At 39.5% G+C, this 15,404-nt stretch overlaps 1 protein-coding gene across 9 annotated transcripts in view; it reads left to right on the top strand.

Annotated features, from left to right (window-relative positions):
• Window positions 1-15,404, top strand: part of CYRIB (CYFIP related Rac1 interactor B) — a 130,871-nt gene that overhangs the window by 77,678 nt on the left and 37,789 nt on the right. For 6 of the 9 annotated variants that reach the window (XM_074316757.1, XM_074316756.1, XM_074316758.2 and 3 more), the window contains one exon: window positions 5,126-5,168. The exons of 2 other annotated variants lie outside the window; for them this stretch is intronic. Coding sequence is in view for 1 of the 7 variants with exons in the window: in XM_074316761.2 (XP_074172862.1) it covers window positions 5,127-5,168 (42 nt within the window). In the remaining 6 variants the exon portion in view is untranslated. The remainder of the gene's footprint in view (window positions 1-5,125; window positions 5,169-15,404) is intronic. One more of the 9 variants, XM_074316761.2, reaches the window with a different exon arrangement.

A 15,404-nucleotide genomic window follows, 5' to 3' on the forward strand; every position in this document is an offset into this window, starting at 1 on the left:
TTTTGTCGTTTCATCAAGGTTCGTGTTGGTCACAACGAGAATAGCTAGGCAGGGTGCTCACATTGGCCTCCGTACTGAGTGAGCCGCTTCTGTGGGTACGTCAGTGTGGGCATGTCGTGTCCCAGATCGGGGTGGCTTAGGGCTCAGGGCCTGTGGCCGTGTCTCGGGGCGGCGCTGCTTGGTGGCTAAACCCACCCGGCACCTTCCACACGTCGTGGCCTCACTGGTACGTCCAGCCCTTCTGTCCAGGCCAAGACAGTGTCAGAATAGAGAAACGTGTGTATATTACTGTAATTTTAATATTAAGTGTTCAGCAAACTGGCATTTCCACTAATCTTCACATAATCTTGGAGATGATTTTTGTTTCAAAAATAAAGGAAACTGATGCTTAGATACTTTAAATAAGGAGAAATCTCCATTTTACAAATAACAAAACATGCTCCAAGAACAATAATTAAGTAGAAACTTAACCCAGGTCTCATTCCAGAGCAAGTGTTCTAAACCACTTTGCTTGTGTTTTATATTATATATTATATTATATTATATTATATTATATTATAATGTTATATATTATATTATTATATTATATTATAATATTATATTATACTATGTTTAAGGAATATCAATTTTTCTCATATATATTGACTGCTTTTTTTTATAAATTATCAAGATAAGCTTTTCCTCTTGATGAGATTTTATTTATATTTCCATGAACTATTAAAACATTTTGGATTTCCTTTATTTTTAATTTTTGTATGATTGGTCCTAGTATCTTTCCATTTTAAATTTAATATAGTACTTCAAATTACTCCTCTAAAGATAAGTAAAGTGTTATTTTCTATATTTACGACTGATTTAGTTTTGAGAAATTAAATTCTAACCCATCTAATATGAATAGGCTGAGAAGGTTGTATTTCAGTTTTCCTCGGGATTATTTAAGTACCGTTTATTTATGTTAAATAAACTTTTCTTCATTGCCCTGTGATGATTACTTTATACATTCCTCACGTGGAATATTCTCTTTGAACCTTCTTCCCTTTTTTACTTCTTGAAATCCTATTTATTTTTCCAAATCTAAGTTACCAGAGCTTCATAAAATCCTTCCTAATACCTGCTTTCCATGCTTAATTGCTACAGCACTGTCTGGGGAGATATTGCTCATGATATGTCATTTTTACCTTGAAAATTTTTTTACAGTAAGAGTAGATGCTTTCAGAGAGCGCAGCCCTTTTCACCATTGCATCTCCTAGGTACCTATTTGGGCATTGTATACATAATAGACTTTCTGATGATATTTAGTTTTTTTTTTTACATGTCTATGCGTTTGGACCTACTGTGATTTCTCTGCTCTCTTCTCCTGACTACGTGTATGTAACAGTGCCACACAATTTTAATTACCAATGAGTAGGACTGACCCTTCTCATCTGTTTTTCAAAACATTTCTATAGAGTTGCATGTTCCTTTTTTTCTCAGATGGATATAGAATAACCTTTTCAGGGTCTTAAATCGTAGATACTGTGTTTGTTGGAATTATATAATAATGCACTTTTATAATGTTGTTTGATCTGGAAACATGTCAGTAAGCCCTTTACTTCAAGTGCTCTTTTCAGTTTCTAAGATGGCTTTTAAGATTGCTTTGTGTATGTCAAGGGGAACTTAAACAAATTGCATTCCATTAGATTTTATCAGGTACCCAAATGAAGAAGGAATGCAATCTAGGTAGCATAACCAGTTAGACTTGCTACCATCATTTGAAGTACTGCAAAGCTGTCCTGTGATTGACAGAATGCTCTGAAGTCCTAACTCTTAGGTTTCATGTTTTGCTGGAGGCAAATAAATTTTAACACTTAACGTGAAGAACTTCTAGGTTTGTGGATTATCTGATTTATATATTATTTAATAATCACTATTTATGACCTGACATTTGATTTCTAGGGGTGAAAACAATTATAAGTGTTTTATTATCCTTGATTTATGAAGAATTTGGGTAAATTGAATTTCCTCCATGGAGAAAAACCACGCAAGTGGCACTGGTTTTTCTCCTGTGGTTTATGAAAGTATGAAAGTGGCCAGCCAAGCCACTTGTTTTGTTTATTTTTGGGTGGCTGCAGTCGGCCTTTGGGAAGGAAGTTTTTCTTTGGCAGAAAAAGCAAAAAAGTGTTTATTCCATTTGTAATAACATTGATCCAAGAGGAGCTTTTGAGGAAATCCAGAGTGGTTAGGTTGTGAACGTAAGTGGCTCCTATTTATCTCCTGATAGAGAAAAGTAAAAGGTTAGGGTTAATACTATATAAAGTATAGACAATACAAAGTTCTAGGGCGGAAGTTACAAACTGGTGGTTCATCAATGAAATATAACCCTCAGACTGTTTCTTTTGGCCTATTGAGTGTTTCTAAACTTACTTAATTAGTAGATAACATGTAAAAATTGTTTTACGTGACTATCCAGCACTAGATCCCCTGCATTTTTATTTAGCATGGCGTGCTGATAGCACCCTTTAGATTAAGTGTGCACATTTGTGTGCCCTAGTCTGCACTTCTAACTTGGCTCCAGCCAAGCCCCTGTACATTTAACTTTGCAACCCCCATTCTGGAGGTTCTTGAATACAGAAGTAATAGTAGGTCTAATACTAATGCAGCTGAACCCTCAACTTGGAGTTAACAGGAGACAGAACAGTCAGCATGAAGATTCTAGGTAATGAGTTTGTGTGGAACATAGGATGTGTGAGGACGTAGTTGCAGAGGAGTCCAAGGTTTTTACCTGAGCAACTGGAAGGATGGAGGTGCCAGCCACCGAGCTGGGGTGGCCTGCAGACAGAGGAGGTCTGAGGGGAAAGATGAGTTCAGTGTCAGATGTGTTCAGCTTGAGGTATCAGAAATCTTAGTGGAGATACTGCGTAGGCGGTGGGATGAGAGTGTGGAGTTGGAGAGAAATGTCAGACTGAATACATAACATTTGAGACGTGTGGATGACACATAAAGCCCTGAGATGTAATGAGACCACAGAGGCGTGGAGGCCCAGGACCGAGCCCGGAGGCGTGCCAGCAGTTGGGGGCTGGCGGACTGGACTTGGTGGAGGAGATTAGACGGAGTGTGGTGTCTTCAAGGACAAGTGTCTTGACATGGTTTCACCTCCAAAGCGGAGCCTGAGACAGGGCCTTTCTTTCTAGGCAGATAATTTATTTGGGGACCTGTCAACAGGAAACAGAAGTTGGAGAACTGGAGCAAGTGAAACGGGAAGGAAGGAAAGTCAATACAAGGGTCACTATTGACCTGGTGCCTTCTGCGCGCAAGTAGGGCTCGGGCTTGAGAAAGCCCTCTGAGAAGGCATGAAGAGTATGACTCTGCGTGGGGGGTGGGAAGAAGCGGATACTTACCTCCCAGATCCCATCTGGCACTGGCCAGGGGTACCCACTGGGTGTTGGTGTTAACACCTTCACACTTCCAGGTTCCTGTGTCTCATGAGGGCTGAGGAGGTCCCGTGGGTTCTCTTACAGCAGAGCCTGTGAGGAGAAAGAGAGCCCCAGGGGTGCAGCCAAGGGAAGGGGCCTCAGCTGAGTGAAGATGTGAGGTGGGGCCCCAGACGTGTCCCATGCGGCCCGCCGCCAGGACCTCTGTGACGCACTAGCCATTTAGTCCAGTCTACTACAGAGCTTTCCGAGTGGTGGCGGGCCACAGTCTCTGCATTACACTCACAGCAGGAGGGTCGGCAGAGGAATCGGTTTCTTTCTTTCCATCTTGTACCACTCATTCTAGATTTTCCTCACTCTCAGCAGCAGTTTCGGTTGAGGCGTTTTCCTGGTAGAGTGACCCAGACCTTCCCCAAGGGCTCAGCGCCTGGAGATGCTTGATCCTTGTGGGCTGTAGTTGCACCTGCCCATTTGTAGTTACCACTGGGCATGGCAGCCCCCGTCGAACCCTCTGGGTTCTTAATAATGTCCTCCCTCCTGTCGCCATTGTGTAGCGGCAGCCCCAAGTCCTCGCGGCCATTGGGGTCAGTTTATAGGACCCCCCATGGGATAGTAACTCCTTCAGCGTGCGGGGCCGAAGGAAGGAGTCCAGCGTGACCCGGTGATAGTCGTTGCTTCAGAATTCTTCCTGTGTCTCCTGGCAGAAGCCCCTAGAATCAGAAATTCTAATCCAGTGGAGTCTAAGGTTGCCAGTCCTGCTTCCGTCCGTTGCTTCCTGGGCCTGTGTTGTGTTTTCGTTTCTGTTTCTGTTTTTTTAATGTCAGAGACACAGCAGCTCATTTCAGCCTTTGGAAGACAGTGTGCGTGTCAGATCACTTACCATCGAGGAAGGCAATGCCCCATCCCCTCAAGATGTTACCAGGCGCTGTTACACACAGGGGTTGTACACTTGTTAAATCTAGGACTTCTGGATTCTAGAATAAATAATTAGGGAAAAAATGATCATACAAAAGTGATTAGTCACATTGGTCATACGCGTGTGTTGTGAACTAAACTATTAATAGTTTGTTACAGTGGCTGTAATTGCTGTTAGTTGCAAAGTTAGAACAAACTCATTTTGATGATTTAATTTTACCTAAAATTGTTTTAGGCTTTGAAATAGTAAAACCGTTCCTAGGAAGGACTTTGTGCTTCACTTGAGTTTTGCCACAAGTGTCTCTGGCAAAAAAGGTTATAGTCACGGACTCCAAGGGTCTTGGTACCTGTAGCAAAACTGACTTTTTAATACTATATTGAAACTGAGTGAACGTAAACTGTGATAAGAGTATAGAGATATGCCTCTTGATAATTTTAGGCCTCTGTTACAAGAATAAAGAATTGTTAATTTTTTCCCTTGTTACTTCTGCTTCATAAGCTGTAATGAGAACTGTGTACTTTTCTTGGGACACCTGTTATTAGTCTTTGAGGGTCTTGAGGGTGATAGCTACAGTGTCTTATCACCTATGGGTGTTTTCCGGGGTGTAACATAATGTCTCACTCTTAGTACGTCCTCTGTCAGTGATTGTTGAGTTACTCCAAGGATACACACAGATACATACAGCATATACATGTGAGAGCTTCCATGAACTTGATTGTTAAAGTTAGTTTTAATAAAATTAAATTTGTTTTGAAGTATAATAATGTTTTAGACTTTCTTCCTTTTTTTCTTTCTTTAGACAGATAGAGGGACGAGAACAGAATCACCAGCACTGGCTGAAGGTAAATATGTCTTTGGGGGAAATGATTATTCAAATGCAAATGAAAAGCTGTGATTTAAATAAAAACTCTATTGGCTAAACATAATTGAAGGAAAATGTTCTGTACATAATATTGAACTGCTTAAAATTCCTGTAGGAAATACTCTATGTTGTTTAGTGTCTGGCTTAGAATACTAGGAAGTAATGGGGAAATGTAAATTAATTAGAAGGCGTTTTTTTACAGCTTTCTTTCAATAGGAGAGGTATGTGTTTTGGTTTTTAAAAATTTCTTTTTAAGTCATTTTAGCTATCACCAGTATGGCTGATTAGAATAGATCTAAGCCATAATTCTAGAAGTTTAAAATATTGATTTATTTGGAAGCCACAAGGGAGGACACTTTTACATTCTTAATAAGAATTCTACAAATTATTGGTTTTAGTCCTTTTAAAAAAGTCTTAGAAGTAAAGAACACCACAAAAAATAGTTACTGTTGAAGGATCCTGAGTACTTAATAAGCCTTTATAATCCTGTAATTGTTTTAGTTATAACAACTTAATAGGTATTTGAAAGTGTAATTTTTCTGTGGACACTTTGTGTTCTTCAAGTGAAAATGAAAACGGTCATTTTAAAGTCCTTTCAGTGTTCTTCCTAGTTATAAACAGATACTTACATTTCAAAACTTGCCTGTCATTTTATTAGAACGGACATGACAGTTATTGTGGTCCTTTGGAATTGTAATCACCTCACCTGCTCTGTAGGTGACAGTGCAGGAGTTCCCACCCGTTCTCGGTGCCATGGACCTCTGGTCGTCTGGTGAGGCCTGTGACTCCCTTCTCAGAGTAATGATTCTAATGACGATTCATGATTTTATGAAGTAAAATACATAGATTAAAAAGGAAACCAGTTATATTGAAATACAGATAAAAAATACTGAAGATACAAATTTTTGATAGAGGAATATATATGCTTCTTACATTAGAAAGTAAGCTTTGGCGACAATTCTGATAAATACTGTACATTTAAATTGTGACGAGTTTGCAGTAATTATAATGTAACATGAAAATACCTCTGATTTCTATTGACAGATTCACAGGTATTTCTAGCACTACTATAATTTGTTGCCTATCGTCTTGGTTGAAAAAATTACTAAATTTCACATAATGGTTAGTGAACAGGTTCCCATCCAAATTCACAGGTCACTGAATTCTTTCTTTAGACCCCAGATTAAGAATGCCTGGTAGTGAAAAGTCAGCTAGACCTTTCTTTCTCCATTCTACTTGAGTAAGTGTAGTTTTTATGTTCTGTATAATTAATCCTAAAGAAGTAGCATTGCACACCCACACCTTAAGAAATATCCTAATGGAAATAGCTTTGAAGAAACTTCTGGTTAATAATCACAGAAACAACAACGCAGTCTGTGGGAAAGGGAGTAGATGATAAGAGAAGCCTTGGAGAATGCCTGCCTCCAAAGAACTCACCTTCTAGTTGAAGGAACATGAAATACACTTGTAAAAACTAAAATAGTTTGAGATGCCGAAAGCTTATTAAGGGAAATGTCATAACTAATTGCCATAGGAAGGCTGCACATAGTAAGTGCTCTGATGCTTGTGTTATGGAAACAAGCCAAAAAGGTCAAGACTTGTAAAAATCAAGTGTTTTTCAGTCACTTCGGTGGTATGAACTATGCAGTGATAATTTGCCAGCCTAAGTTAGGAAGAGCCTGGAATGTGTCACTAAATTGAGTATTTGTTCAGCACCTTGTAGCTGACTACAAATAAAGGGAATGGTAGATCTGTTGAAATTTGGTTGATAGCAAAACCAGCACTAATATTTGTTTTGAAGGGGACATGGTGGGGTATCTGACTTCTGGGGTTTTTGGTTGTGGTCCTTGATTCATTCTGTCAAGGTGATCTGGCTCCGATGCCATATTTTAAAGATGTTCTCAAAAGTTGCACTGCCAGAGTCATTGGATTATGCCTCATTTTTAAAAACTATTTTGCTGCTTTTGCCCAAGTCACCAACTTTCTCTAGCCCTCCATTCCTTCTTTTGTAAAACTAGAGAATTGAGCTACATGATTTCACAGCGTTTCACGACCCCTATATATTCTGGGCCCAGATTTTCTATTTTTTCTCATTCCCTTCACTTCTTTCTCTTCTCCTTTCTCCCTACTAGCAGCTTTAGACCTATGGTGAAAATAGTCAAGCTGGTTAAGCCAAGTTAAGCGATTTGAACTTTGGTTTAAGTAAATAATTGCCTTTGTATGTGCTATGTGAAACTTGAAAAGCTATAGTTATTAGATAACATACTTAGTTCAAAAAAGTTTATATGATATCTGCATTCTGCATTTGGTTTTACTTAAAGTCCATTTAAAATTAATATACTCCATTGTAAGAAAACAATGGATTACCTCCTATATTTTGTTAACCAGGTTTTTCTTTGTTTTTGTTTTTGGGTAAATTAGCTTTTACAGTTTTACTTAATGAAAGGTATCAGGCCTTGCCACTTGAAAATAGTCATGGAATATAATTTTTTTAATTGACTCAGGGAATCTGTCTCTACTCTCCAACTGAAGTAAAATATTTTTAAAAATACTACAATGAAAACACATTTGGTTATAATTACCATCTCCTCTGCAAGATCAAAATGTAATGAATAGGCCTCTGCTGGAGTCTCTAGCATTATAAGAAATACTGATTTATAAATGTAGAAAAATTATTCAAGTACATTTCTTAAAAATTATGATTACCAAGAAAAGAAAATAGATAATGTTGTTTTTGTGTTGTTTAATTACGATGAGCCTGGAGGAGTTATATTTTAGAGAATGGTTTTAATTGAAGTTCATAAACAAGGGAAGTACTGGCTGTGCCCTGCTGCAGTTTCACTGTATAAATTCCTTTCCTGTGCCAGCTCAAACAGAAAGACCTGACAAATGGCAGAGAAATATTTAAGGACATTTCTTAGTTACCATCTGTCATCTTTTCTTAGTCATCATATTTTTTTTCTTAAATTGTTTTTCTCTTAGAATTTTATTCCTAATTTAGAAATTTTAATACTAGTATTGAATTAATTTCTTTCAGGAACGATTGAAAAAACTTTAACTCTTTTTGGATGAATTTTGTGTACTTTCATTTATGACTAATAAGCAATATGGCATAATGGTTAAGAGAACTGTTGGGAGCCAGATTTGTGTGAGTGAGAATTTCAGCTTCACTGTTTACCTTGAGCAAGTTGCTTAATCCTTCTGCCCTTCAGGTTGCTCAGAAATGAAATGAGGATTGTGATCCTTACTAACCTCATAAGATGGTTGAGGATTTTATAAGATAATGCTGTATATATACTGCTTAGCATAGTATATGGCACACAGTAAGATCTCGTCCGTTGACTTTTATTTAGTACTTAGAGAAGCCAAGACCCTCTGGGAGGTGCTTTGGATACAAAGGTTAAGTTATAGTCATACTCAAGGAAAAATGGTTCTGTTGCCGTTAGTTCCTTCAGTCTATAATGTTTAAGAAGGTTCTTATGATGAATTTCAGCTTAATACAAGCTGTGTGTGATTCTTGAGGGCAAGATTCAAGTTGGATTAATGGTGCCTCATTTGATCATTGGCTGAAGTTTCCAGAAAAGTTTCTAAAAGTGGACTGAAGTCTAAAATCTACATCATTTGAAAACAGAATGACTTACTCCCTGGTATAGTCATGTAGAGTAAGTTTTTAAGCAGAAGCTAGGCGACTGCTTGCATGGGTGTTGTAGAATAGATTCATACTAAGGTTAGGTGGGTAAGCTTCGGCGTTCCATTTTAGCAAATGTCTGAGTTTGGGCTGCGGTAACAAAATACCATAAGTTTATTTCTCACATTTCTGGAGGCTTGGAAGTTCCAAGATCAGGGTGCCAGCATAACTGGGGTCTGGTGAGGGCCCACTGCCATCTTCTCACTGTCTTCACATGGTAGAAGCACAGGAGCTCGCTGGGGGTCTCTGTTGCGCGGGCACTAATTCTGATTCTACTCATGAGGACTCCACCCTCAGGGCTTAATTATGTGCCACAGGCCCTATTTGGGTGTTAGGATTTCACCTTACAAATTTTGAGGGGACACAAACATTCATGGTAGCGTGGATAGTCCCTTCCTGGTCTCAGATGTCCTTATTCATTGATGATTGGGTATAAAGCCGTTCTGCTTGATGTCTTCCACTCCTTATTGTGACTAGTTCCTGTTAATGTTAAGAGGAGACCCCAATCCATCAAAAAAAGTCAGGGATACCTCACTTCAGAGAATACTGTATGTTTTTCTTTTTCTTTTTTTTATTGGGAAGGGGAACAGGACTTTATTGGGGAACAGTGTGTACTTCCAGGACTTTTTTTTTTTTTCCCAAGTCAAGTTGTTGTCCTTTCAGTCTTAGTTGTGGAGGGCGCAGCTCAGCTCCAGGTCCAGTTGCCGTTTTCTAGTTGTAGGGGGCGCAGCCCACCATCCCTTGTGGGAGTCGAACCGGCAACCTTGTGGTTGAGAGGATGCTCTCCAATCAACTGAGCCATCAGGGAGCTCAGCAGCAGCTCAGCTCAAGGTGCTGTGTTCAATCTTAGTTGCAGGGGGTACAGCCCACCATCTCTTGGTGGGACTCGAGGAATTGAACTGGCAACCTTGTGGTTGAGAGCCCACTGGCCCATGTGGGAATCGAACCGGCAGCCTTCGGAGTTAGGAGCATGGAGCTCTAACCACCTGAGCCACTGGGCCAGCCCCCAGAATACTTTACCTTTTAACTCAAATCACGAGAAAAAGAAAGTAGAAGGATGAATTGTACGAACCTCTTAGCCGGTTTCGTCATAGTAGGATAACTAGGATTGGTGCTTATTCCTGTGTGATAAATCCTGGCAGATATCCTTGAGGGTATCATTTATACACATGGAAAAGCCGAACAGTTCTGTTTATGAGTACATACCTTTGTAGTAAAAGTTCTTAAATATGTTCGGAAAGGATGCAAACTTTTAAGTACTGATGATATTAGGAGCTGGGAGGAGAGGAAAGTTGGTTGGGGGAGATTGGGATGGTGAACTGCACAAATGAAGAAAGGAGGCATCTGAAGCAAATATGGCAAAAGGTTACTGCTTTATCTGGGTGGTAGAATATGTGAATGTGATATCTTTTTATGTTTGAATTGTTTCCTAATTGAAAGAAATGGAAAACAAGAAAGAATCAGCCCCTTTGGTTAGGTATTCCTTTTTCTATACATTCATAATGTTGTTTACATGCTTTTCTGTTTGAAAGCAAGCCACACTCTTTTTTCTGGTCTCTTCCAGTTGTCTGTGAATTTCCCAGTGCCAGATACTCAGTATCTGTGCCAGTGGTTGGCAGACAGGAGCTAAGGAAAGGTTGTTTGATTTAAAACAGCAATAACCACCACCAGGCACTGTTCACACTAGATAGAGAAATGTTCAGGTTTTGCACAGTAATGGTAAGGTTTTTATTTAATAGACTATCAGTGCATTGTCGCATGTGCATTAGAAAGAGTTGAAGTACCTGAATTCCAATCCAGTCGTTTTTTGTTGAGCATCTTGGAATGAGTCACATGTATTCTTCGAACATCAGTGACTTTACATTTTAAAAACTTTGAATTATCAATACATACAAAAGAATATATGTACCTTTATTTGTAAATTTAAAAATCTGAAAATAAAAGTCTCTGTGAATCCACCAGTAGTTGAGGAACTAGAATGTTACCCAAACCTCTGAAGTTGCCCCGTCCTATGGCCCTCTCTCTCTCTAGAAATAACCACTATCTTAAACTTTCTGTTTATCATTCCTTTGCATTTTAATATGTATATTTTTAAATTTTTATCTTATGTGTGTGCATATAAATTTTTCATGGATTTCAAAATAGTGGTAAGTTTTAAGAAAGTGAATTCAGAATACTGTTTTTAGTCTAATGATCATATTTTTTCAAGAAAAACCTTCATAAATTCTTGTAAAATTGGTAATTTTGAGTTATGCTTTTTTTCCCCTCCATGTTTCCATCACACACCCTTCTATATACACACCTAAATTACTTTCCTTGGAGCTTTGTACTAGCCCTTCTCATACCCTGTGTCTGTACCTGCTGGGAGACATAGCAGGAAGCATTTCTTTGCTTTCTTGTTCTAAATTTGCAACTGAGGCAGTAATTTGCATTCCTGGTTTAATTTTTAATGGCTAGAGCACAGAAAAGTACAAATAATATTTGAATCAAAGTCGGAGATGCTGTGACAAACTGATAGAATACTATTTTATTATGGTTCACTTCCATTTAAGGAGCGGTATTGGTCTCCTAATTTATTGTATTTACTGCACATGGCCAGGCATTCTAGTAAGTCTTTTATTTAAGATGGCTTAAATAAGATTTTTCATTTTAAAATACTCTAAGTATATCCACTAGATGTCAGCAGTAGGAAAGATGCAGTGTAACATGCAAAATCATAGAAGTAACGTGAGAGATTCAGTCTAACAAGTAAACTGACTTGTGTAAAGTTACATATTTTGTGATAGAATCAAGAGTAGAAATCATCTCCCAATTTTCATTCCATTGTTCATTTATGTCACATGTTTTTAAGGTGAGTAACCTAACTCCATGTAATTACTAGACTGATAAAATATATTGATCTCGACGTGCTCGGGCTTCATGGGGAGATTTTAGTTCTGCTTTGGTGCTGTTGTAGCTGGGTACCCAGTAAGACCAGGATCCTGCTTCTCTTCCTTTACATTTTGCAAAGGAAGGAGAATCAAAGGATCACTTTCTTAATAGTGATGATGACAGATGATAGATTAGGTCGTGTTAGTGAGGCTAAGGGTTAACTTACTGTCTAGAACTTCCTGTGTGTCAGTCAGATTTCAACCAGGAAAGCAGAAACCTTGCTGGTGTTGTAAAACGGGATTTAATATATGGATTTATTTACACAAGTGTTGGAAGCTTGCGCAAAAAGAGGAGGCTGAGGTCTGAGTGCTTTTACTCACAACACCTCTGACACCAATTTTGAACTGTTTTCCAACACCACTTCTGACACCAGATCTGTGGGGTTTTTTTACCCCACAGCAACCAATCCTCCAACTCTCTCTAGACAACCAGTGGGTGTCCTATAATTGATTTTGATTCTGACACTTAACTTCATGGAGTTAGTGCAGACCCCACAGCTTAAGGGCTCAGTCTCATAAGACTGCTCGCCACTCCAGATGCCAACCGCAAGTCCAAGGCCTTCTGTATTTCGACCAGCTGTGAGTTGGGGGTTTCCATGACACCCTTCTCAGGCTCAATAATCTGCTGTAATGGCTCACAGAACTCAAACACTTTACTTCCTAGTACCATTTCTTATCAGGATTTTATAAAGGATACAGATGAACAACCAGATGAAGAGATACAGAGGGTGAGTCCTGAGCAGAGGCGCTTCTGTCTCCGTGGAGTTTGGGGTGTGCCACCTCCTAGACTGTGGATGCGGGGACCAACCTGGAAGCTCCTCAAGCCCTGTCATTTAGGAGATTCCACTGTGTAGGCATGACTGATAATAATACATCATTGGCCATTGGTGGTCACCTCAGTCTTCAGTCCCTCTCCCGTCCCCAGCGGTCAGGAGATGGGGCTGAATGTCCCAACCCTCTAATCATGCCTTGGTCTTATTGGTAACCAGCCTCTATCTGGAAGCCATCTAGTGGCCTGCCAAGAGTTACCGAATTAAAACAAAAGAGGCTCCTGTCCCCCAGGAAATTCCCAGGGATTAGGAGCTCTGTGGTAGGAACTGGGGATAAAGACCAACTATATATTTCTTATTTTATCACGCAGGGTGACTTAGATATTAATAGTCACCACAGGAAGCAAATGCCACTTCTAGAGCTGGGGGAACAAAAGGGAAGAGGTGGGTTAGGAGGAATTTAGGAGGTAGGAGAGGAACCCGGACTCTGGAAGCTCAGGCCTCTGCAGGAGGCCAGGCATTGACTGCACTGCTGCTCAGAGTTTCACAGGAAGCTGGAGCCTAGAGCCTCAGCTGTATTTTGCTGACAGGAAGTGCTGACAGGACTTGCAAAACAGAAAGAGGGACCCTCTTTCTTCCCACCCTCCCTCCAGTATGGTCTTAGTCCTTCCCAGTGATGGAACCGAATGAGAAGTGAGCTGACAGAGCAGTGCAGGGAATGGACTTTACAGCGTCGTAGGCCCACGTCCCAACGCAGATGATAGCAGGACAGGCTTGGGGGTGAGAGATGCCAGAGTAAGCGTCACAGTCCACCTGTGCAGACTACTCAGCGTTCATTTATCCATGTCAATCGACGTTCACCAATAACATTTTCGTGCTTCCTCTCAGAGTCCTAGTTCTTGGGTAGCTCGTGCTCAGACTGTCCAGGGGTACAGGTGGGAGGAATAAAACACTAGGAATGTAGAGTCTAGGAGGGGATGTTAAGTCTCCGTATTTTATCAGTTCGGTGGAACCGGGAGTGTGGAGAGAGTTGACGTCCTGGGAGCTCAGGTTCCGCTTACGCATGTTTGCCATGTACGGTAGATCAGAAAACAGGAAGAGCAGGAGGAAAACCAAAACCTGGATAGGCCTTTACTGAACAAATATTTGGTGCCCAGCCATTGTCATTGTGCTAGAACAAAAGATGCTATTTAGCAGTTTCTCTTTTTGGGAAGATGAGGGGAAAGAGAGAAGTGAAGCAAGTGTGAGAAGGTTGGGGCATGAAATACACTTGTGGGGTGATCAGTAGAGCAGATAGCATAATGGCAGGAGAATCATTGCAGATACTCTGTGGGCAGGCTTGTTTGAGTTCGTGATTTCTCTCCATCATCCTGGCACTCAACTACTGGTGGTTTTCAACTGCTTACATAAAGTTAGTACGTTCAATTCCATCAGCTGCCGTGTTCCTAATGTGAGTTGCAGCCATATCAGAAGCTGAGAAGAAATTATGATTATACTTCTCCTTAAAATTATTGTGTACCTAACTGATACTTCAAATAAAAGAAGTGCCACTGGATCCCACCTATTTACAGTTAATTCCACAGGTTTTTATTGAGTGTTTACTCTGTGCTATGTTGAAGATTTACTTTGTGTGCGTGTATCAGAGGTGCACCAAATACACTGGCCAGTTAAGTCAATATTCAGCCAAGGCCAAAGCCAAAAAATCATAAAATAAACTTCTCAGATACATTAATCTGAAAATTCATCAAAATTTAATGCTTACAGTATTAATTTTAATAGATTTTGAAAGTTTGACATATTGAGAAGTTTTTGTTCTTACACTGTTGTCAGCTGCTAGCTTACTCCTGCAGTCGCTCTGCTGTTCATTTGCAATAGTCAGTCAACATTTGCTTTCAAATGGTGATGTTGCAGTCTCATGGCAGTGGTTCTACAAAAAGACTTGTGCAAGTTTTGAAGAACGTGATGCGTGAATATTTTTAGAAGCAGATGTGCTAAGTGAGGTTGTTGATACCATGTGAATTGTTTTTGAAATTTCTACTATTTTAGCTTGTACTTGATGCCTTATGCAATCACTTGAGAAATGTTTATCCTTGCACCTTAGGTCTAGAAATGTGGAATTGAGGTTATGTAACTGGCTTTCGGGAAAGCAAAACCGTGTGGGTTTCTGCCTGCCTTTCAACTTTGCATTCACCTCATCGCATTGTTTTCTGTGTAGTAGCTTGGCTGGAAGGATCCTTGCAGTATGTGTCATACAGTGTTTCTGTAAGTGCTGTCTTAGAACACATCAATTTGGTTAACAGATTCCTGCAGGTAAATTACTTTCTTCGAAAGAACCATTACTTATTCGTAATATTTTTTGTGGTGGAATTGTTGTTCTCTTCAGAGTACAATATTAATACTTCTGTATGTTAAAGCAGATTTTTAAACACGTGATAGCTGCTTGGTTGAGTATATAGCATAGCAATTCCAGAATCGCATGTATATCTGGTAGTTTGTCTTTGGAAGGAGAATTATAAAAATGATTCACTATATTTTTGCTTATGCAAAATATTGTATTTTGTTATACAAGTATTACATTGTATTATAATTAGTTTGTGAACACACAGCTGAAGGATGCGAACAGAATGTAAGCTTGTGATTCCTCAGGGCCCTCTGGCCTTCATCCTGTATAATTCATCCTGTATAATTGTCCGTGAAAATTGCATCATATTTTTTATTACTGATTTTCTATTCTGTTACTATTTCTTCAGATGCACAGTACATGTTGTATGAGAACCAGACATTTCTTGGCTGACAAGTAAAGCGGAAGCATAGTTGAAATTCCATAT

Source organism: Rhinolophus sinicus, chromosome 6, assembly GCF_057876585.1.
Source record: "Rhinolophus sinicus isolate RSI-liver-muscle chromosome 6, RSI-T2T, whole genome shotgun sequence".
NCBI classification, from domain to species: Eukaryota; Metazoa; Chordata; class Mammalia; order Chiroptera; family Rhinolophidae; genus Rhinolophus; species Rhinolophus sinicus.